This window comes from Falco biarmicus, chromosome 19 (assembly GCF_023638135.1).
Source record: "Falco biarmicus isolate bFalBia1 chromosome 19, bFalBia1.pri, whole genome shotgun sequence".
Classification (NCBI taxonomy): Eukaryota; Metazoa; Chordata; class Aves; order Falconiformes; family Falconidae; genus Falco; species Falco biarmicus.
This window is the reverse complement of record NC_079306.1, coordinates 134,511-158,806: the sequence shown is the minus strand read 5'-3', so window position 1 is coordinate 158,806 and position 24,296 is coordinate 134,511. Positions and strand designations below refer to the sequence as shown.

The window sequence follows — 24,296 nt, the reverse complement described above, 5'->3', positions numbered from 1 at the left end:
AAAAGTTTCTTGCCAGCTGCTAAGCGCAACTTGCTGGCATCGCTGTTTGCTGCTCAGAATGTCCGGACTTCCCTGTGGACATGGAGTTGTTCTTATGGCCCCACATGGACACAGAGCACGGCTCGGTTTGATGCACGGGACAGAGATACTCAGTGCTGTGGATGCTATCACATGCCTTTAGACCAAGAGTAAGCAGAGATTCGTCTGGCTAAGGGCAGAATCACCTGCTCAGACCCCTTCTAAAAGCCACTCTGACCTCGCTCCCTCTGTGAGCAGAGTACCCTGGCTTCAGGGACATGGCTCCTCAGGCAGCAGACACATGGAGGCTCTTACTTCGCTTGCTCTTGTCCTTGTTGAGGATCTGCCGTAGTTCCTGCTCCTGTTGCCCAGGCTCAGCTTCACGGTGCGGGGACTCCATGGTCACCTGTGAGAGGAGAGGGACATCAACACCAGGAGACCCTAGCTTCACCCAGTGTAGACCAAAGCCCTCCTATCCCCTCCCCAAGCCCAAGGCACAATGACATGGTGATTGAGCATGTCCGAAACAGCAGTTGTGTCATTTTTGGAAATGTGATGGGTATAAGAACGTGTCAAGTTGTGTCATCATAGCAAACCTGAATCTCCAGAGTTGCTCTCCCCAGGGACATTGTAAAACTCAAAGCAGTCTGTTTCAACTTGCTGCCTTTCATGGTGTTTTGACACATCTGTAGCTAGGGCATGTTGTAATACAACAAAAAATAAAAATCATAGTTGAATAAAAAGGGTTACTACACTAGTCTTAAAAGTTTGGGTCTTCGTGTTTTTCAGAGTTGGTCCCACCTCACAGAGAGGTCAGAAAGCACAAATGCCTCTTAAGCACCCAACAATCATGGCAGCAGCAGCATCTTAACTCTCCTTGTGTGGACCAAGCTGATGCTCAGCCTCTCCGAGAAAACCTCAGTATGAGTCCACCAGGGCTTCCAGGTAAGATTACTGGAACCAGTGAGCCCATGCCACACACAGAGAGCAGGGCTGGCGCTCAGGGGCAGAGCACATGGGACGTGAGAGAAGAGGATGAGGCTGGGCTTGTTTAGTCCAGAGGAGAGGGGGTACAACTGCATCTCTCACCATCCAAAGGGGTTTTTACAGAGCAGATGGGACCAGGGCCCTCCAAGGAGTGCAGCAAAAAGATGAGCAGCAACGGGACAGATGCGCAGCAAGGGAAATCCCATCTGCATATATGGAACTGATTCCTGCCATGGGCACAGCGCAGCCCTGTGACTGGGACAGGCAAGGGTGGTCTCTGCTCTTAAAGATGGTCACAACTTGCCTGGATGTGGTCCTCTGCAACCTGCCCTACCTCTGAAGTTGGGCCTGCCCTCAGCAGGGGCCTCCAGAGGAACTGTCCAAGCTAAACCTTGCAGTAATTTTATGACAACGCATAGTCTGGCAGCAGCGGCTGTGCAGGGCAGGGGTGCTATTCTGGGTGACACTAGAGAACTTCGGTGCAGGCTTCCCAGAAAAGCAAATGAGTTTGTAAAGTGAGTAAGCCATGCCTTTAGGGCAGAGAAACAGCGGTGGCCAAGCAGAGTGGCAGATCACAGACACCAGGCATCCTGTCCAGTTGCTCTGGCTCCTCACTCAGCACACATGGTATGTGGCTGAAAACATTTCCCTGGTTTGCACATCCCAGGAGGCCCCAGTCCTCCCACTGGCCTTGGCAGGATGGAGATTTGGCCTAAAAGTAAGGCGGCGGCACCACCCCTCCCCCAGCCTGACTCCCTAAGTGGTGTCATCGCACCAGAGAGGTCTCCGGGCTGGCTAAAAAGCACTACAGTCCCTCCAGCTCAGGGGAAAGAAGGAATTCACCTGGGAAGGTTATTTTGGGATTGGGATTTCCAGCCTCTTCCTCTTGATCCCTGCCAGAGACAGAAGCTCAGACAAAGCCAGCCCCAATGCAGGGCACTGCTGGCAGACATGCACGGTACATGCCTTGGGGGCAAAATTAATTCATCAAACTGCCCAGTCCTCACCCAGCCACTACTGGAAGTGGGTGCAGGTACTTCCACTTTGCACCCTAGGGCGCCCATACCCTCACGTGCTGGTGGGTGAGCTGCTCCACTTGCTGCTGGTGCAGACTGGCGAGGAAGAGCTGGTGCTGCAGCTGCTGCGTGTGCTTCAGGGCCAGCAAGGTGGTGTCAGAGCCAGGCTTGACCACACGCTGCCCAATCCGCAGGTCCATGGGAGCGGTCTGGGGCACCCGTGGGGAGGTGCAGGGGTTCACAGCAGCTGTCAAGACACAAAGAGGGGTACAGCTCAGTCCCTGTCCAGCTCAGACCACCCTGTTAGGCAGGTAGGGAAAGCATCAGGATGGGGCCCAGATATATCCTGATACAGAAGAAGCGCACTGTGGGGAACATGCCCTGCCATTGAGAAGGGCTTGCCATACACCACCTACTGCCTGCAAAAGCCTCCTCTGTCATCTGGGCAGAAAATTCTGTAAATTATACACCTTTGAAGAGTCTCCAAGGTGCTGCAGGCAGCTCTTCCTGACACCACAGTTGAGAATTGCTTTGTGAATTTAAGATGCTCCTGCCATGCCTGGACATATGGCCTCCCTGCATGGTAAATCCCTTGTCCTCGTGGGAACACCTGAAATAGTCCCAATTACACAGAGCATCAGAGCACCCACTGCAGCAGGGGATTTTCACTGACCAGCTCCTAAAGCTTTGCTTAATTTATCTTGCACAGGCCACAGGCCAGTGCAGAGCAGAGCTGGTTGCCTCCAGCTGCAACAAACAGAAGACAAACCTGCAGATGAGCCACCGAGCCATGTGGGTAATGACAGCTGCACTGGTCCTCCTGCACCTCTGCAGAGAGATGCTCCAAACAACACAGCAAGCAGGCAGTGAGTCGGCCAAGTGCAGTCAGAAAGGGGACAAATGAGCATGACAGTAACTGAAGGATGCACTGGACAACCCAGATGGGCCCATGACATCCCACAAACCAAACACAGCTGGGTGCAAAGCAGCCATGACCACTGCAGCTTCACCCCAGGCACTGCACTACAGGGGATGCTGGAAATAAGCAGGTGGGCAGGAAACAAATTAATATTTTCCGAAAAATTTTACATTTCAAAAAAACCCACAAATGCAAACGTTATTTTATAGACAAAGAACCATGCCCTGTCTGTTCAAACCTCAGCCTCAACAGCATCTGGGGGCTTGTGCTGATGACTGCAATATTGCAGAAGAAATCTCCGCAGGCTCATGCCCTGCAATGCAGCACTTACACAGCACTACCAGAGGGAAACCCAGCACACTCTCACCCCAGCCCATGCCTCCCTGCAAGGCAAAGGAGCACAAGCATGTGCCCAAGGAGGGCACAGGGCCTATTAATAACTGCAGGCATACATCCTTGCAGACCACGGGGATGGGGCGCATAGCCCTGCTGAAACAGGGCCAGCTCTGCCTTTCATGCATGGTCCAGGCAAGGAAAATTCCCTCTGGTAAAGGGCAAACGCTTCTCTGCACCAGCTTAATTCTCCAGGACAGAAACATCCCTTACATCAGCCCCTGGTGGGGAAGAACCTGATGTCCCCAGGAAACCCCATCACAGGGTTTACTCCCTTCTCTCTCCATCTTGCTGATAACTGCCTGGGATTTAATTTGTCTCTGGCTAATTGGCTCTAATTGCTGCACCCTGCCTGCCCCACCATAACTGGCCCAATATGGAAGTTGAGGATGATTAACAGCCACAGCCTAAAAGCTGCTGAGCTCCTTTGCTCTGTTATCACCAGTGCCTCTGGGCTGAACATGGTGCGATGCCACAAGATGGGCAGGATGAGCCCCACAGCCCCCTTTGGGGATCAGGCATGGCAAAAGCAGATAAGCACATTTAGCTGCATTTTTATGAGCAAACAAGAGCCCAAGTGAAATTATCCTAAGCAAGAAGACCACTAGTCTTCTCTCAGCTTTTTGTTTTGCCTACCATGTGCCCTTCAACGCCTGCAAGAAGCCAGGCAGGGGGCCTGAAAAGGCTGATGTTCTCCACAGGGCTGACAATTCATCCCAGCGCTACCCAAGGGGCTGCTGCACTCGGTCCCATCTCCTTGCAGCATGGTGCCAGCACTGGCACCCTGGGAGGCTGTACCTCCCAGCTTCAGCAATCCCCCAAGGGCCTCAGATCTTGCTAAACATCAACAATTCGGAAGGATGCAAGCAATAAGCCGGGCTGTCGCCTCCTGCTTCTCAGCTCACATGTGTTCCCATCTCCCAGGGAGGAGGAGGAAGATACCAGAGTGATGGGCACTGGTCAAACCCCCCGGGGACGCTCAGTGGGAGGAAGGCTGGAGGGAGGCAGTGGCATGGTATATGTAGTGCTATCCAACGTGCCGGGCTGCTGGCAGCCAGACAAGGACAGACTTTAATGAACAAATCTCATTACAGGTAGGCGAAACAAATGGGGACTTCTGACAGCTCCCAGCTGAGCCAAATCCCTGCCATGCAATGCTGTCTGTCTGCAGGAACTTGCTCAAGCTCAGCCATCCCCTGGTCCCCTCCAGCTGAATGTTAACTGTCCTACTGCATACCACGAAGGGGCAGGAGCTAGGAAATGCAGCAGGGCTGCCAGGGGACTGCAGATATCGGCTCAGTTTTAAGGCACTGAAGAGGGCTGCTTACTTGAAGAATCATCATTCAGAGGGGAAAGTAGGGGTATGAGGAGGAAGGGATCAGCCCACCGAGCCACTGCCTCCGCCCTCGCCCTCGGAGTTGATGACATCTGGAGAAGAGTGGCCACAGCCTTTCTCCACTTGTGATGCTAAAAATGCCCACGGGGAGCTCCCATCAGCCAAAGCCCAACAGCAGCAGTCTTGTTCTCGCCTCCCCATTGGCAGCATCCTCAGGCTCAACACAGCCTGATGCTGCCCCTCCAGCACCTTCCCAGGGCAAAAAGGGGCGAGAAGGTCTCAGGGGCAACCACAGGTGAAGGAGGGGCTATTATGGGCCCCTCCAGGGACAGACGGGGAGACCCAGATGGTAGCACAGAGCCAAGGAGGAAGGCACTGGTGGGGTCTCTGGGAATCTCTCTACCTCATTTATTTTAGTCTTTTTAAAAACAAACTCTGAAGCAGTGGAAGAGGAGAAGTGGGAGGGAATGTGTGTGCTGGGGGAGAGGGAGGACGGGCAGGCCATTGGCCAGCAGCCAGAAAAACAACTCCTCACCGCTTGCCCGGAGCCAGGAAAAAGGCTGTCAAGCATCCCCATCGCCAAGAGGCACTGGAGCCAGGGAGGAGCTGCTGACAGAGGCTGCGTGGACCCTCCTGCCTGCCATGCCCCTCCAGCTCTGCACATCGATGGTGCAGGGAGCACCTCACAGTACACAAGGGCTGCTCAGGTCAAGATATTTTAGCAAAATCTTCAGGACATGGGAGAAAGGGAGGATGGGATGAAAAGAAAGGCACTGTGGGAGCACATACTGTCTCCCTGGGGTGCCCTGGGGTGACTGGGCATCCCAGTCTGTGCAAAGACATAACAGCTTCGCTCCTGGCCAGCACAGACTAAATCCACAAAATTCAGGGCAGTCTTCCAGAGCTTCGAAACACAGTGCTTTACATGCAGAGTGCCAGGGTGGCAAGGGTGGACTAGGACCAGCAGCACTGGGAGCACAGCCCAGGCCCTGGGCAGGAGCCTCAGGCACTGGCACGGGACCTCTCTGGCATGTGGCACCTGTGCATCGTAGCTCCCCAGGGATGCCCTGCTTTCCTCCTGCTCCAGCAGCTCTGGGCCCCTTTGCAAAGCCCTTCGTACCCTGGGAGCTGTTTGTTTCAGCCATGACCTCCTGCTGCAGCTTGAATTCATTTGGGGTTTCATGCTGGGACCTCTGCCAAGAGTTACAGTAAACAACTCCCCTCCCCGCAGCCTCCGATGCTCACACATGATTCACGGGGCAGGCAGCCAGATCAGCAGCTCCTCCCCTTCCCCTCACCTAAAGGCGGCCAAAATCCCAGCCCCCTGATGGCTCCTGCCCGTTCTTTACAGACCCTCACGAGCTACCAGCACCACAACACATGGCAACAGAGAGGCTGGGACACAGGCTGAGACAGGGACACACAGGCCGAGACTGGGACGCTCTGCTGGCTCCATACAGCCTCGGGAGGCTGAATCCATCATCCTCCTCACCCCCATGGCCAGGAGCAGGGCTGAGTGTTGAGGGAGGGACAAGTGAGCTGGGAGCACCCACCCAGGGAAGAGGCGGAAAGTTTCTGGGACAGGCTTCTCTCCCAGCTGGATGTCCAGCTGCCAACATTTTTGTGAATTATTTTTAGTTCGCAAGAACATTCACATGGGAAGGCTGGTGCTGGTAGCAAGTGCCTCTTCACATGAGTGCCGGGGCTGGCAGGGACTCAGCAGCCACCATGTCACCAGCAGCAGCGTGGTAGGACTGGGGCAACGCTTGCAGGGCAAATGACCCTGCCATTGAAACACAGCAAAACTCAGCCTCTCTGCAAGGACATAATGCCTTCTCAGTCTTCTCCCTGCTTCTGCTGAGTAATCATTCATTTCAAAGCTTATTTGCTCAGCTCAGACAACCCAGGAGGTATTTGCGGTGCAAAGCAAGACAGATCAGCCTCTATCCTGAGCCAGAGGCAAAGGTGGCCATGGGGATCACTTGCTGCCTTGCCCCTACTTGTACCATGTGGCACACCAGTAAAGCAGAAGCATCAGGGATGTCCCATCATTGTGGCACCAAGCAGTTGGTTTTCTGGGTCACCCTGCGCATCCAGGTCACCAGGAGGAAAATGCCACTATGCCAGCGTGCTAGGAGGAAGCAGAAGTGAACCACACCACAGTCCCAGCATGTGGAGGAGACTACCCAGGGCTGCTGAGCCCATTGAACAAACCGCTCCACACCTGGGCAGGTAGCAGCTGCTGCAGCTCCACCCTTCCTCCATGGGATGGGGAGATTGCAACACAGCAAGAGGAGCTTCAGCACAGAGTCTCTCTCCAGCGTGCCCTGGGAAAGCCTTCAGCAGTATGAGCATGAACGCAAGCTCTATGTTCAACAACTTGGCACGGGTTACCAGCATCTTCCAGGCTGCCGGCATGGTACAGCACAGGGAAAACAGGCAAAGTGCTCCAAGAGCCCACGCACTCACCAGCAAAGCGGGGAGAGACATGGAGCAAGCATGCAGACAGCGACAGGCTCCCCACTTTGCAAACAGTCAAGCACCTCTCGGACTACTGCTGAGCTTTTGGCCAGGGTGAAATCTGGTGCCAGAGAGTTTCCTAGGCTGACAGTGGTACTCTGGTGCTTGTGTTGCTCACTCCCCAAAGGGGGAAACCGCTGGTCATGCTGCTGCTCATCTCAGCCAGCCAGCCCCACACTCACACTCACCACCACCACCACCACCCCGCCCCCCCTCCCCCCAAAAAAATAAAAGGAGTACAGAAATCTTTGCTTTGGCATTTCCTGATTTTTCTAGAGGCAAGATCAGCTGTCAGCAAATGTAAGAGGGAAATAAAACAAGCAGCAAACAAACCAGGGGGGCAGATTATTAAGGAGCATGCCAGTCGCATCCCAACTACGCCTTTTTGTGCATCCCTGCCTTCAGCCCTGACTGCCATGAAGGCAGGCTGCTGGGTTACCGTGCTGCATGCCAGTGCCACCCATGAGGCGATCACACACAGCGAAAAGCTTTGTCTCAAGTTTGAGCAGCAGTTAAAGGCAGGGTTCTTCCAAAAACCGTTTCCCATCTTATGTTGATTATCTGTGAAAGGTTCAGAGTTCAGCTGGGTTGAAGAATGCGCGTGATTAAAAACATTCCTCTTTTATTAAAGGAAAAGGTCTCCTCCAGAGTTATGCACAAGTAACAAAAATTAGCTGGAGGGAATTTGTTCAAATTAAAAACACTTAAATAAGAAACCACACAAAAAGGACTATGTTGAAATAACATGAAGATCACAAAACCAGAACTCAAGAAATAGGAAATCCCAGAGTCGGGGTACTTCGCATAACCTCGCCCTGGCCCCTGGGGTGTATACACCAAGATGCTGGGTTTAATTATGGGACCAAACACTATGCTCCCCCAAAAGACAAGCAAAAATGACAAACCCAGCATCACCCTGGTATCTATGCCCAGCTACACCTGAAATGGGGACACAGGCACTACTGTTGGGGCTCACAGCTCTTGGGGGACAGTGGGAACCCCAAGCAAAGAGCCCCTTTGCTTCCCCTACCTCCATCCGCTTGCGTGTCCCTGGGGGGCTTCCTTGCAGGGCCCTGTGGAATCTGAGCGTTTGGGGCATTTTCCTCCTTCCTCGACTTGCCAGGCAGCTGCCGGGGGAGCACAGGGGAGCCACCACGCAGCTCTGGGGAAGGCCCTGCACCGCCACAGCTGTCCCCGAGCAGAGAGGCTGTATGCAGCATCCCATATGAGCCATCAGAGAACAGATGATGCTCAGGGAAGATGTAATGTTTGGAGCAGGCAGTTGCCAAATTCTGATAACTCTTTATGGAGTATGTTAACTGGGAGTTTCAAGGGCTTTATGAATTGGCCAGATGTGGGTGGATCCCTCTCCTCCCTACCAGACATCAAGGAAAGGCTGATACTTCTCTATGAAAAGCCCCCCCAAGAGTTTTTCCACAAGGGTAAAGCCATATTTTTCTGATTCTTGCAACCTTTCTTCGGCAGAAAGTTTCAGAAAAAAATTTGAAACAGACGATGATTAAAGTTTGGCAAAGTCAACCATGCATCACAAAACCCTTCCTGCAACTAAAGTAATGAACCAGGATTAAAAGCAACACACCTGAAACCACTCAGATTACGCACATACACCTGTGAGCAAAGCACATTATTTAGGTATCTCAAGCACATAAATCAGAAAATACTCTGTTCAAGCCTATAAATGAGATTCACATCAGGCCTCAGGAAGTGGGTCAGGGCAAGATACTTCCCCTGATTATTTGTGGCTCATGACCTTTGAGTCAGACATTTAACAGCCCTTCATGGAATTTTCTCCCCAAAAACGTGCCTAAGTAATGTTTTGAAACTCATGACTCCAGGACCCAAAGATCTCAGGGTGCACTGAGGCCAGCTTGCACTACAGGGACACAGAGCAAAAAGCTTCATACCTGGATCTGCTGCTACTTTTAATGCTCTGTGTTTCAACCCACACCCCAAAATCAGTGCTCCCATCCAAACTTATCAGACATGGGATCAAGCTATACATTCCCACAGCATCCATACAGAGCAAAAGGCAGGACTCCACTGCCAAAGGCAGAGGTATAGTGAACCTTTCAGGACTGGATAAAACATTCATGGAAGTGGTCCGGATGCATCCGCAATAGAAATGTGGGTGCCGATGCTCTCCCTGAACAATGAACCCCCTCCTCACTGGCCCAGATCTACGTGAGGGCCCTGGGCTGCCCCATGATGCAGTTGGTGGGGTGAGCAGATCCACACCAGTGCATTTAGATGCCTGTTTCAAGACAGGTTTTCCATGTGCTCTCAAATCTGCATGTTAAGATTGGCCTTGAAAGTGTTCTGCCTGCAGGGCAAAGCTGGTCAAGAGGATCGCAAGGTAACCCTGCATCATGCTAAATTATGCCAAAGCCCCAAACCTTAATACCAGACCCAAACATCACTGCAGGGAGGACTTAAAGCACCAAATAATGTGCCTTATGCTCACATACAGCTCCCAGAGGAACCGGAGCAACTTGCAAATGTGCCAGGGGCCGAGTTCCCTGGATGCTGCCTCTCTCCCAGTGATAAGTTTTTAAAGCCTTCAAAGCACCCCAACCATGAACATGCAGAGGCAAAATGTGCACAGCAAAACCTGACAAAAGATTTCGAGTCTAAATTTGGGATCATTTGGTCAGAGACATACAGGTACTAAGCCACAGAAAGAGCTGGGCACAGGCAGGATTGAATCACATCACAGGCAGGCAATATAGCAGCTGTGGTTTCACAAATAGCTGCTTGCAATCCCACTGTAAGGCATTCCAAACTCTGCCAGCTGTTCTTTGGTCGTGCCATGATATATGGCACCATTACCCATGCCTATACAGGCAGGTATATGTCTGCTTGTGCATGTCTAAAGTAAGTAAGTAAACAAACAGCATTTTTATCAGTTTCTTTGCAAGATCAGGTCCCTGTGGCACATGGTTTGAGTGTGGGCAGCACAAGGTGCAAGCTGGGACTGGAGAGCTCATCTCATGCAACCACAGCCAGGACATGGGACCAGAGGGACAGCAAGTAGGCTCGAACCCCACCACAGCTCTGGCACAGCTGGACACCTCTGGCAGTCATTTCCTGCCAGCAGTTGCATCCTCCCACCCCCACCGGTTGAAAACCCCATTCCAAACAGCAGCACAACACCCCGCAGGGGAGGATGCTGTGTGGAGGAGTGCAAGGTATCCCCAAGGAAACCTCGCAATAACTGCCATTTCCTCCGAAACAGAGGGAAATTCATGACCAAAGGGCTCTGTTGAAGGAAAGCCAAGGTTGCCTGGTGGTGCCTCTTGCTCCCCAGAACAGCGTAGGCAGCTTCTGCTCTTGGAAACTCCTGAGCTTCAGGAAAAGTCCTCCCCTCCCAGAAGGGAAACATTCCCCATGGTGCAGCCCATCCCATTAGACTCCTTCCCCTCCAACCATCCCCACCTGGTCGCAGAGCCCAGCGGCCTGCTGGCTACTCCCTGACTGAGTACCACCAGCAGCAGGTTGGTGTAGCCGCACACATCACTCTATCCTGAGTTGTGCTATGGGGAGGCAGTGCTGTTCCTCCTGGTCCTCCCCTGAAGCCCTTCTCCACAGCTGATGCTAAGCTCCACTGCTCCTCCTGCCTCATGGAGGACTGCTATGCTTTCCCACTACCCATGTCCCCTCCTTGCGGACACAGCTACAGGAGCTGCCAGAGAAGGCGTGAGGGTTTGCGGTGTGCTCCTGAAATCTTAAATATTGCCAAGGCCCACAGGCAAAGACAAATGTAGATGATAGGCAGCATCTCCAGGCAAGCAAGTACCCCTGCTCTGCCTGAACTGGAAGAGGCCGGTGTCTTCTAACAGCCCCACCTTCTCACTCGGCCAGGCTTCTGGCAAGAGGCCACAGTCCAGTCTAGAGCCTCAGCACCATCTCCCTGCCTACAGCCAACAGAGATCTTCTTTGGAGAGAGGGTTTGGCACTGGTCCTCGCAAGATAACCTCCTCTGGGTCTCTGTTCTCTGAACAGGCAGTTGCCAACAGAGGCACAGCCGCCTGGCAGCCCCACAGACACAGCCAAACGCTCCCAGGAAGCAAGCAAGCACCCTCTTGGCACAGGATGCCTCGTTTGATTACATCGGCATGAGAGGATGCGGCCTCTGTGCCAAGGGAAGCAGAGGAGAGATCAAACGATTGTATGAACCTCTCCTCAATTACCAGCTGTTTGCATAAGCGGAGGAGCATGTTCCCAACCGGTTTGGACAGCACGCCAATGGGCTTGTCAGCATCTCTGCCCTGCACCACGCGGCTGCCTGCAGCCTGTCCAGGGGCCACTGCAGAGGGGTTCTTGCTGCTCTCACCCCCTGCACGCACAAAACCACTGTTGGGAGCATCCACCGAGGCATGGAGCAACTTGCAGGCACAGCACAGAGCAATGCCTCCACCCACTTGGCTCAAACCTACAACCTGCTTTGCCTTGCACCACCTGCGAAGGGTCACCACTGCACAGGGGCTGCTGTCACCAGCGCTACAGCTCAGCCTACATATTTATTTTTTTTAACTGCTGCGTGCAAAACAGCAAAAGCCCAGCTTGACTCATAAGTCCCCAGGGAAGAGCTCAGGGCTCCAAAGCAGTGTCTTGCTTGATCTGGAAGTGCTGAGACAAAAAACCTGGACTCCCACAATACCCACTCTCAGTAAGTGACTACTCAAGAGGACCTGCCCATTAATTGGAGCCTCTGCGTGCTGCAGAGAAGGAAATCCCTTTGGCAAATGCTGGCCAAGGCCCAAGGCTGGGCTGGAAGGCAGATTCAGTCATGAAAAGAAAATTTAGAAAATCAAAAAACCAAAAAACCCTCAGGCCCAATACAACGCAGAGAACAAGAAGCTGGGAGAAACACCAGCAGTCCCAGCTCTATAGGAATAAGACATATCCCACACAAAGAGGCACAAACAAAATTCAGTGTGTGGATCTACAGACTGCTCAACCACCATCAGCAAGGGCACAATTGGAGTTCACTCCAAAGCTTGCACCAGTGCTGACCATCAGGCATTTGAGCAAGGAGACTTTCAAAACTGGGGAGACCCAAAGACGCCAGGGGACAGCACATGGCAGTCCCTGACCACTACGCACTCCATCTCAGCGTCCCCTCCAGCCAGTGCTGTAGATCACCAGCACGCACAGCGGAGACTTGGTTTCAGGATGAGCACTATTTATGGCAGAGGAAGGTAGCTCCAACATTTTCAGTTTCCTGCACAATACACTTCTGGTGTCCTTCACTGTGTGGCTGTCTGGCACTGCCTCCCATATCTGGGTGCTCGCGACGAAGCCAGGAAAGCCAAGCCTTTGGCTCAAAGTTGGCATCTCTGCAGCTGGGCAAGGTGCATGCATCAATCCTTAATGCAGAGGTGGCTGAAATGTGCCTGGATATAACAAGCCCTCTTCTGCCACACCATGAGGATACCAGTGACAGCCACCCTGGGGGGTAAATCTGGGTTAGCACTGGTGCATATAAGCAGCTGAGGGAGATGCTGGGAAGAGATCCACAATGCTGAAGCCAGGGAATGCCACCCAGGCTACAAGAAACAGCATGGCCAAGTCATCAGGCTTGGGTCTCCATGAGAGCTGGGGGGGAAGAAATGCAATGAGGACCTGGTGAAATACAGGCAGCCATAGCCTGCCTGGGGAAATGCAGGAGAAAACAGCAGTCGGCAGGGCGAACCTTGCAGAAGGATGCAGGCTGGCTCCCAGCTGACAGCTGCAGAACACGGGTGCCCTGAGGCAGTCAAAGTGCCTGTCGGGACCGAGGGGTGTGGTGGGGCGTGTGTGCTCTGTGCTCATGTAGCAACACTGCCCAGGGTGTTTTAACCCAGAAAGCAGGGTTAATCCTGCTGATGAGCTGCTCAAGCATAGGGGAGGGAAAGGAAAATAAATAAACCAACCAACCCCTGGTGAGCGCAGCACAGCAGCATTAACCTCAGAGACTGAAGAATCAGTGCACATATTGGGATTTGGGCCCTCAGCGCCTCTCAAGATCAGACCTAGCGTGAACTCAGCAAAATCACATACCCACCGAGGACCCTAAAACTCACTTGACAATCAAACAAACAATGGTCCCCGTCTGGGCACACACTGCAGAACTGAACTGGACCCAGCTCCAGATGAAAGGATGCTCAAGGTGCATTTAATATCAATCTATCTTCATAAGACCCCTGTAATGCCTGCAAGGGTTATTTCCCACCCACTTGGCACACCCACCTACAGATGTCATTGTGTTCCTCCGAGTCCTTGGCGGTCAATGAGCCCATAGAGCTAAGCCCTGCAACACGGGCTGGGCTGATGGCATCGGGCGAGCACCACAACTACCACGGCCAAGGCTGGCAGGAGCTCTCAGATCTTCTCTCCCAGTAGTTGCAGACAGGCGCGGCCACGCACCACACCCTTGCAGTTCTCACGGGCAAGTTAGGAACCTTGGCATAGCCCTCCGCTTGCTGGCAGCCATCCCTATCAGACTCATTAAATGCAATTAAGCCACAGCGGGTATTCCTCCCCCCCCACCCCCCACCCCCCCCCACCCCTTTGGGGGATACTGCTTTTAGACAAAATAAAGAGGGAGGCTTTGCATGGGCTTGGGCAGGTAGCTGGCACCCAGGCCCCATGCAGCAGCAGGTGGAAATGCCGAGGTCTTTGTTGGGGAAGCAAAAGCCCCAGCGGACCAGAGAGATCAGTTGGTCCCTGATGCCAGCCCTCCTCCTGCTCCCACGTATGCCCCGTCCAACTCCTGCTGTGGCAGCTGCTGGAGATGAACACAAGAGCCTCTCTGCTTTGCAAACGGCAGTGTGCAGTAAGAGACCATAATAAAGCTTACACCCCAGCTTGCTCATATTTAAAAAAAATGGGGAAAAACATTCTGCCGCAAACCTAAAGCGGTATTTTATTGCATCAGCTCCTCCAGCACCATTTCTAAGCTGGTTTACAGAAGAATTGATATTCTGCTGCGTTCTCCATGCTCATAGCCTCCCTACAATCACAAAACCATGGAGGCGGGAAGGAGACAACTGAATTGTGCATCTCCTTCCATGCAACTTCTCCTCCCTCTCACACCTCACCACTGGGTGGCCAATGCCAACACAAGCAACAGGATACGTGTGGCCAAAACATAAGGAAGGCTTCAACTGCTGAGGACATGCAGGTGAGGTCATTACCCCGACGTCCCAGGGGCAAATACTACTTTAACAAGCCTGAAGATCATTCAGATTTTCACTAATGCAAAGAGCTGGCTTCGATGGCCAACGAGTAATTGCTCCATTGCCCCAACACTGCCAGACACCTCCTGTCAGCAGTGAAGTCCAAGAGCTCCTGGTATTCCTGGCAGGTTATGCAGGCTGTTGTCAGCCCTGGGTTTTGTCAGAAATGTTCGGCGGCTCCAAAGTGGGGTAATGGAGGGTGCCCCTGAGAACGGCATGTGAGGGGTACCACACAGGGTGGATGCTGTTTGAGGAGGACAAAACAGCCACACTGTGTCCTGATCTACTTTGGGACAAGCAAAGAGGAAAAAAACAGCCAAAAGGGATCCTTAAAGTTTTCTGCTCTCCTATGGAAAAATCAGCACTGCTGCTAAGTTCTGGGGCTGTCCCAGGACAGACTCAATGCCAGCATACGTGCTATTTGAATTTGCACTGTTCTCAGCTGGGATCCAGTTCAGTGAGAGATGGGCTTTTCCCAGTTTGGCTGCTACCAGGAAGCAACAATCAACCCCATAAAACTGGTAAAACTCTCTCACACAAAGTCTCAGAGATGTGTCATGGGTGATTTCTCCACCTCTGAATGATGGGAGAGGCGTGGCCATGCTCTGCCCAAGATCTTTGCTTAAGTTTTTTGGGTTTACTGGTGTTAAAGGGATTTAACCAGAGCAAATTATGATCATTTCCCGTCTTAATTAATTCTGCTTTCACTTCCAGGCATATGGGAGCCCAGCCTCCTCAGGTGCAGTGAGGAGCTTTGACTTTGCACAGCCACAGCAGTTGGAGCTGTGCAAAAACACAGGAAGGACTTTGCAGTGTTTCTTTGCCATCATCAGAGGCCAGTCCACAAGATAAAGAACTAAGAACACACCCAAAAAAGCCAAAGCCCCCTTTCATGGCCATATTTATCCATTACAAAGCAAGCAGTAACTTTGCCCATTCCCCTTTCCCACTGCACACCTCTTCTAATGCTTTCAGAGGCACCTCAAACCATGCCTGCCAAGGGGCTTGGGATTATCCTCCCATGCCCTGCAGCCCCACCACAACACCTCCAGGCACACGTCCGTCCGCATGATGACACAGCGCTCAGAGTGTTTATAACATTAGGATCCCACCTTCCCTTCCCAAAATACCTTACACTGGGCGCCATCAACCTCACAGCAGTCTCACCCCACTGCAGGAATAAGGGATGTGGAGGCAGCAGCATCTCCCCTGGCATTGCTGAGCACCATGAGTCCAGCCACGTCTGTGTGTCCACTAAAAGCCATGTTGCAGAAGCATCTCCTCTGATGGAGCTCAGAGTCCCGGGCTTGCACTGGAGGATGTACCTGGGCCCACTGGCTGCCAGCAAGGCCATGGGACCAGATGCATCCCCACTGCCAAGACTGTGCAGAGGAGGGGAGACATCAGGGATGTCTCAGGCCAAGATGCATCACCCCCCTGACCTGGGCGGAGTGGGTCAGTGCTTCAAATAGCAGTAATTGTGCCTATTGCACAACTGCCAGAGAGAAAAATACTCTCCCCTCCCCACCCACCCCACATCCCTTTGAGGCAAAAGGGAAGAAGGCTGGAAACATCCTTCCTCTCCTCGGGACAATGTGATGGAAATAGCAAGGGAGGAGCAGCAACAAAGGCAGCCTCGGCTTGAGAGGATGCGGTGCCTGGCCAGCAGCAAGGAGGTGCGTACAGCTCCCAGCTTCCTGCCATTGTCCCAGCGAGGGGCCAAGCTCCGTGCAGCTGTACACCCGGGGCAGCAAAACCAGAATTGCCTCTTTTCCCCAAAGGACCAATGCCAAAAATGCCAACCTGCTGCCCCATCCAGGAGGGGTGGCCATAGGCACAGACTCCACCTTGACCCAGGACCCCCAGGGCACAATGGCAGGTCTCTGATTCAGTCCGAAATCCACTGGTAGCCACCAGCTTCCGTGGAACACAGTGATCCCTATGCATGAACCCACAGAGGGGCTGGAAATCAGAGTTTTTGCAAAAGGCGTAAACACCATGATAAAATCCACTCCTAAGACTGGTGGGATTTTCCACTGCAGGGGGGTGGGGGTGGGGAAGACAACAGAAGACACTTTCTCTGGACCCAGCCTGGAGTGCAAAACAAAGCCCCCAGGGAGCAAGTTCCACCCTAAATTCCTATTTTCTCCTTCAAATGGGAGGTGCATGTGTTCAGGCTCCTCCAGCACACACACCAGCAGCCGGAAAATCCTGCAAGGGCCAACAGGAGCCTGTCCTGCCAGAGGACAGCTGCTGACGGCAACCTGAGCAGATGAGGGTGGCAGAAGCACCTGGACAGGGCAGAACCACTCAAACTTATGAACTGGTCCCCAAACTCAGAATTGTGACTCAGGTTGGTACTAGTTTGGTTATTCACTTCCCGTCCTGGAGGGCATTACAGGTTATCACTTGCAGTCCTTTTTCACAATGAAAGTGGTGACAGAAACTGTTATAAAATAAGTAAGTAAATCTATATATAAAAGGCTTGAGATGCTTTTAGGACCTGAGCTGGGTTTTCAGGACTGGCACCACACAAAGAAGTATCACAGTCAGTAACACAGCAAGACCCACAAACCCTTCAGCACTCCCCACCACATCAGCAGCCTCGAAGGGCCACAGCAGGGAAACAGGAGGATGAGAAGGATGGATGATGCCACACATCCCTGCTCCTCACCACCACTGCCCAACCCTGTGATCCCAGGTGATGGCCTCAGCAGAGCCCACTGGAGCAAGCCCTGTGCAGACTGGCCTCCCTTTACCTGCTGAAAAGTGGGGCCAGGCACTCTGAAAGCCTGTGCTGCTCACCAAGCTGCTGGCATCGCTCCCAGAGCCCAGGCAGGCAGGCAGCACTACAGAGCTACTCTGCTCCCTGAAGATTCCCAAATGCATTTTTGCCCTGCTGATGTGTTAAAAATAGAAAGCATCAGTATTATTGTCCTGCAAGCCTATATAGGAAGAATACATCCTTGCTGCTAAAAATCTATGCAACAGAGACTTACTCTAAGAGGGACACATAGGAAAGCTCTATTTCTGGAGCAAGTAACTTGGGAAGTCAGCATAACATCCTTAGGAGTATTTGTTAAATTGACGCACTGCAGCACTAACCACCAGTAGTAAACTTGCCTTCCCCCTCCCCCCCTCGCTTCCCTGGTGGTTTTTTTTCCAGGCTTTTACGCATCTGCCACGGGCCACCAGCCTGTGCTGGCCCATGAGAAGGGTGCAACAGGCTTGCACGATGCTCCCACCGAAGAACAGAAGAACAGACTTCCCCGGTGCTGCCCTTGCACATGGGAACAAAAGCATGATTCAGTTTGGGAGTGGTCTTGTCACCATCCTCACTTAACACTTTCCAGCTCTAAATTAAGCCTTGCACCAGGAAAGCAGGAAACACGATCCCTGTGGCACAGGGAGGGAGAGTCTGGGGATGCACAACAGAGCAGGGAACTGGAGGCAGCCGTCCACTCCATCCCTGCTCTAGTTCCCAACAGGTAAAAGCAGTTTGCACACCCCTTTTGCAAAAGCAGTCTGCATGCTTCCCGCCAAAGGGAAAAGCCACCAGCGACCTCTGTGGCAGGAGATCTGCTGTCCCCCCTTCCACACTCCCATCGGTCATCCCTGCTGACTCTGGAGGGAGGGGGGCCTCAGCCTGAACCTCATTCTTGGAAGATTTCTACACAAGCTCGGCCTTTCCATGAGTGTTTGTGCCAACGCACTGGACCACTCCCACCCAGCTGGGATCAGGCTCTAGATCCAATTTCATTTCTCAGAAAATCACACGGGAGATGAGAGGAATGTGTTGGGTCACTTCCAGCTCTAGGCGGGAACCCTGCCTTCTGCAAAAGCAGCCGTAGGAGACAAAAAAACATTGGCAAGGGGATTTCTGTCCTTCCAGCAGCTCCCTAGAGAGCTGTGTAACATGGAGATGCACCACCAGGACCTACCATCCAACACCAACCCCACTTAGCATGCTGCTGCGCTCCAGATTTGGCAGACAGGAGCCACAGCCGCAGCACTCGCCCCTCGCCCTGCCAGCACCCAGATCCACTTAAGCACCCCAGGATGGCTTAAGTGATCGCTCAACTCCCAAACAAAACCGCCTCCAGCTTCCAACCTGCACCCACTTTGCTGCAGACAGGAGCACCCTGCAGGAGGGCCTGGGAGGAGGCTGGGCTTGAAAGGTCACACTGCCATCCCCAACACAGGGCAAACGTCTCCCAGTCATCACCACTGAGGCAGTGAGGCTGTAAATACACTCCTGCAGATGCAGTGAACAGACCAAGCATAACTCACTTCACCCCCCTCCCATTCTCCCCAAAACAAAACACACACCCAGAAACAGAAGGAAACCAGGAAAAACCCAACAGTAATTCAACAACTATTTCAAGCGTTTTCATTCCCAGGGGGAGGCTGCTCTGCCCTCTGCCGTGCCCCCCTCACCATACCGGAGCTGCCCGGCGCCCCTTCACAATCCTGTGCCAGGTGCTGGTGGGCCAGCTTGCCAGGGCCGTTCTCTCCTCATTTAATACCGTGCACATCTCAGCTGGCATTTCAGTGCAAAGGCAATCCCAGATTTCTCTCTGCTGAGCCAGTGAACTTGGAAATGCATGACGACTTCAGCAGATTAATTGGAAACACAGCCTGGGTGTTGCAATCCCAGGAATGACTCCAATTTCAGGAACAAATGTTTTCATCTCTGACTGGGAGCAGTCACCCAAGTGGAAGGGCGCATTTTTGTTGCTGTAGCTCACCCCTCCCCTGGTGTGTGGGTGGTGAGAAGAGTGCTGCATCTCACCCTGATGCAGCTGCTGCGCTGGCGCTTGCATCACTGGGGGGCTGCTGCTGCAGGGATTCCTTATGCTCCCACCTGGCACCAGAGAAGGACAGCCCAAGGTTTTCCTATGTCGATCTCCTTTTGCAGGACTGTGCTGTTCCCCGTGGGGTCTGCAGCCTCCTCTGCCGACAGCAGGAGGAAGGAGAACAGGAGGGGACATGGGGGGCCCCCTGCTGCAAGTCATCAGCTCCCCAGGGATGGCAATACAGTAAGCAAAGCCAGCACCATGGCTCTAGGGGTCAGCGGGCAGCTCCTCCACAAGGTCCTGCTGCAACTCCATGCACATCACAAGGATGTTTCCAACTCTTGCACAGGTAGTTTCCCAAAAGGCCATTGCCCCTACCCAAAGCCCCAGGAGGACCAACTCTGCTGCTCCCTCCATCAAGGCTGGAAAATATGTCCCTTTACTGCATGACTCTTGCATCTTCCATACTCACACATGGAAACTCTCACCCTGAAGAGCCCCAAACTCTGCTTCTGCTGAAGGACATAGGCTTCGAGAGCTCAAGGATTCTATTTCTGTGCCCACAATACCTGGATGTGACTCTTCTGCTCTGTGTCCAACAGCCTGGATCACCACATTGCACATGCCTCAGCAGCACTGGAAAAGACACTGATGGCCAGCTCAACTCAGCTCCCCCAAAATCAAGTCCAGGAGACAGGACCTGTTCCCACAGTGAAGGTCCCGGACTGAACTTGCCAGACTGGAGATAAATCCCCGTAAGACCATCAGCTCCATCTAGCGGCAAGCCATTCCCATGCTTCCATACTATCCGCCCCCTCCCTCAGCAATAACTCTCCCCCTTCCAGGAGTTTCAACATCAGTTTGCCATTTCTTTGCTCAGCCCTGTTTCCTGCCAACCTCCCGTGCTCTCTTAGGCAGTCCCTCTGCAGCCACCACCACTCTGGATGTTCTCCCTTGCTGCCAAAACCAAAAAGCTCTTCCATTGCTCAGCAGCTGTGCAACGGCTTCCCCACTTCTGAAGCTTAAGGTGATAAGGAAAGGAGAAAAGCTGGTCTATCCACCCACAGAGCTCTGGCAGGGGAGTCTGCTCTGATAGCCTGCTGCCAGGGCTCTTGAAACCCAAGAAAAACTGTGTGGGCTGTGAAAAGGGCATGTGGCTGCTACTAGGGGCGGAGGGGGGGCGGGGGGGGAAGCAGCAAGCTGGGAACCCAGGGACAGATTCAGCAGCCAGCTTGCTCAGCTCCAGCGGGCCTGCACATGTGGGTCAGCAAGCACCCAAAAGGAGGAACTGGCTCTGGAGGTGCTGTGGCTGCTATAACTGGTCCCTGTCTCCGCTGCAGACAGACATGGAGCAATGCCTGGGAAAATTCTTGATTTGGCAGAGGTGCAGCAGGAGACTCTCCTACAGTGAGTGGCAGGGATCTGGAGCTAACAGCAAGCGAGCACAGTCCCTGCCTTGCACAGCCTAGATGAAGGCCATGATTTCAGCTAGATAAAAAGTATTTTAATCTTCCCAGATAAATCAGCTCCCGCGGGCCTGATTTCTGCCAGCTTTACCTCCTCTCCCAGCTGTTTGGCCTCCCCTTTAAGCAAAGCCCTGCCAGAGCTGAAGCCTGACCCAGGAGCAGGTGCAGCCAGCGGCACAGACAGCCCTGAGCCACACAAATGCTTCCTGCAATCCCCCCTGCCCCGCTCCAGCCTTAAATCCACCAATCCCAGCCCCAAATCCAATTCCCTTCTTAGTCTTTGCCTCATAGAGCACTTTTTCTGCATTAAAGCCACAACTGTCAGCCAGACCTTTGGGTTATGATTTTTATTCCCTGGCATAAAGTTCCTAACTCCTTTCTTATTCAGTGAAATAAGAATTCCTAGACCTGGGGGAGCTGCAGCACCACCTCTCACCAAGACACCACTGACCCCTGCTCATGACAGTACACACTGTGTGGGGCTGCTTGCTGCTCTCACCCAGGTCTGCTTCTTCCCACATCAGCCACTGTCCAGCCACGGCAATTGCAGCACACTCTTCAGTTGAGATTCTTGCAGACAACGGCTCAAATGGCTTCCTAAAACACAAATCTGCTGGAAGCCATTCACCCGCGACCAAACTCTTGCCTCAAAGTCAAGTTAAGTCATAGCCCTTCTGCCATCAGTTTAGATATTCTGACAAAATAAAACCACCAGGTTTTGTAATGAGATGCCATGTAGGGAACTTTGCTCATCCCAGTGCCTGCTGTGAGATCTTTATTTAGGGTATCCCTATCTCTCCAGCTGGGAAATCTGTTATGCTAATGCTAAGTACATCAGAAAAGCAACCAGCAGCATGTAATCAGGAACCTCTCTTCTGAACTGGGTTGCTGGTATCAGACTGGTCGGTAGGTGGGTGGGCTCTGGCAAAGTCTCATCACTCATTCCCGGGGTCACAAATGCACAAGAGCTGCTGTGAGAAGAACACGAAGCCACACAGACAGGGGGGAAAGCTGTGGGGTTTTGCAACAATCTCTTTCAGCAGACAGCACTGCTGGGAGGTGTCCCCCACCAAGGCTGAAGATGGCAGAAGGGAGGACATGTAGATTTGTGCAGATAGAGCACACACCCAGGCTCAAACCAGGCCTAGCCCACAAATCCTTCTGCAAGTTTCTCTGTCCCACCTCCAGATGTGCCAGCACCCCATCCTACACCCTGCACCCCTCCCAGGCTTCTCTTCAGACACACCCTCCACCTTCTTCACTTGGCACATTGTCCCAGACACGTCTGCATGGTGAAACTGCTTCTCTGTGCCAGCACCCCAACCTCTCCAGCAGGGAAACAGCCAAGCGCTATCACTTGTTCCCATCGCCGTCACAGGCTATCATCCAGTCTGGGCTCCTGCAGAAGAGACTGTGAACCTCCACACAACCAGCACAGTTACTCACGATTAAGCTGGACCCAACTAGACATCCAAACCTGACAGCAAGGAAAAACAAACAAACAAACAAACCAAAAATCCTCCCGGTTCCTTTATCTTGACAGATCTTTCAAGGGTTTGTCATCATTACTGTTACAAATCCACACCTCAAAACACAAACAAAAAAGGCAGCCAATAAAACTGACAGGAACCACAAATGAGACTTGAAGATCTTTGGCTAGGGAAGGAGCTGACTCCAGACATTTCTCCAGGGACCCCCTTCTGCTGTGATCTGACACAAGAGGAGATCAGATGTTGCATTGCTAGGATTGTTCACATAAAATGGATGGGGCCAACACAGAAACCACAAGCTAACCTCTGCCTCCAACACATCATTGGTTTTTGCCCATCAGCCAAAGGAGCTAAAGCCTTGACCAGCCTGAGCTTCATCATCTCTCCCTGCAAGATAGATCCGACATTTTTGTAGTTTGGAATCTTTTCTGTTGAGTCACTGCCCTTTCTGAAGTAGACAGTGCTCACCACAGCACTAAGACCACTCAAAGAGTCATGAGTACACAGATGATGATATCTCCTTACTCCTACTTGGTGCTTCTTGGCATCACTCAAGCAGCACAGACTCAGCAGAGCCTTCAGCCCTGTCCAGTTATTTTCAAGGACTCAAGCACAGCCACCATGGCATTGCCTGAGCAGGCCCAGCATCGTCTCTCTCCTGACAGCTCAGGAATGGTTGCTGTTGATCCATGACAAAGAAACCCATACACTACCTGAACCACAAAGAAGTACACACAGTCCCACACACATAGGGTGCCCAGAAGACACAAGCTGCAGGCACATCTTTACTGCTTGGTTGCATTCACATCAGAAGCACTTCACAGCTACAGACCACAAGCACAGTGCTCCTAGTCTTCAGAGTCTAAAGTTTATCTTCCCAAGGAAGAAGGCTAACATTCACCTGCAGTACTTGCAAACAAGGATATGAAGCAGCACAAAGCTGATGACTAGCTCCCCAGCTCCCTGCAAGGCTCCTACTTGTCAGTACAGGGTTCCTCACGTTGCTGCTTGCCCCAGAATTAAGGCTGCACTGCAGCAAGCCTTCTTGGTGACAGATGAGACACAGAACCACCACCCCCTGCTCAGTTACAACCTACTATTGGTATTTATTTTAATCAGAGTAACCACATGGTGTGACTGAAGTGCCAAAGCATATCTCAAGAGCCCCTACAATTAGAATGGCAGGCTGGGGACATCAGGGGCCTCTTTCTGCAGTGCCTTTACCTGCAACTGTTTAGCATCTCTCAGTCTGCTTATGCAGTACTCCTACCCATATTGGAGGTGAACAGAGAGGTAGCAACACCTGCGAGCTTGTCCTTCAGGTTGTCCTGTAAACTGCAGTTGCACACTTGCACTGTTGTGTTTCACAAGTCACACATCATAACAGCTGTTGGCCTGTTTGTTTCCCTGCTCCTAAACCAGCACAATTTGCACCAAACCATAGTTTCTCCATGGTCTCAGTAGTTGTTTTGCTTCTAAACTTCCATTGACAGACTCAGAAATAGCCTCTGCAGGATATGCTGGGAGGTGTCTGCAGATTGCGCACACACAGGGCTGACGGTCACCAGAACTCTCCAGCGTCTTGTCTCATCCGGGATACATGTGACAGTGCCCTAACTATTTCCCAGACAGTCCTGAAAATTAAGACTCTGGAGTCTGACTTCAGGGTAAGATCCAAATCCACCAGCTACAGCTGTGATTCATCTGCCAGACCTGACATTTCAGTGCAGATGTCTGAGCTGGCTGCAAGACACCAGCAATAATCCCATTGTGGACCTCCTAACACAGTGCAGTTTGTCTGCCCCAGCAGATCTTCCACCTGCCCAGAGTGTGGCAACGTGTGGTTCAGGCTCAGATGTAAATGCCAGCACTGCAGACATCTAAACCTCATGGAGTTAAACCTGATGCATGCCCTTTGCAAGAAGTGAGCGGCAGCTCTAACTGCATCGATCTGCTCTCCCCAAACTGAAGTGGAGCCCAGATGACTAGTTCAGCTTCCTTTACAGAGGTCAGAAAGCAGGGTCTGTCCCCCAAAATGCATGTTGAAATCCCCCACAAAGCATGCCCACTGCGGTGAGGCCACACCAGCAAGAGCTTCATTTGTGACAATTTCACAA

At 52.5% G+C, this 24,296-nt stretch overlaps 1 protein-coding gene across 10 annotated transcripts in view; it reads right to left on the bottom strand.

Annotated features, from left to right (window-relative positions):
• The window catches only part of HDAC7 (histone deacetylase 7), a 91,494-nt gene that overhangs the window by 17,098 nt on the left and 50,100 nt on the right, over positions 1–24,296 (bottom strand). For 8 of the 10 annotated variants that reach the window (XM_056322383.1, XM_056322379.1, XM_056322385.1 and 5 more), the window contains 2 exons: positions 2,072–2,268; positions 334–424 (listed from right to left, as the gene is read on the bottom strand). In XM_056322383.1, the coding sequence (XP_056178358.1) occupies positions 334–424; positions 2,072–2,268 (288 nt within the window). Of the gene's footprint in view, positions 1–333; positions 425–1,848; positions 1,996–2,071; positions 2,269–15,557; positions 15,779–24,296 lie in introns of those variants that run through there. The other 2 variants (XM_056322388.1, XM_056322389.1) reach the window with 2 other exon arrangements.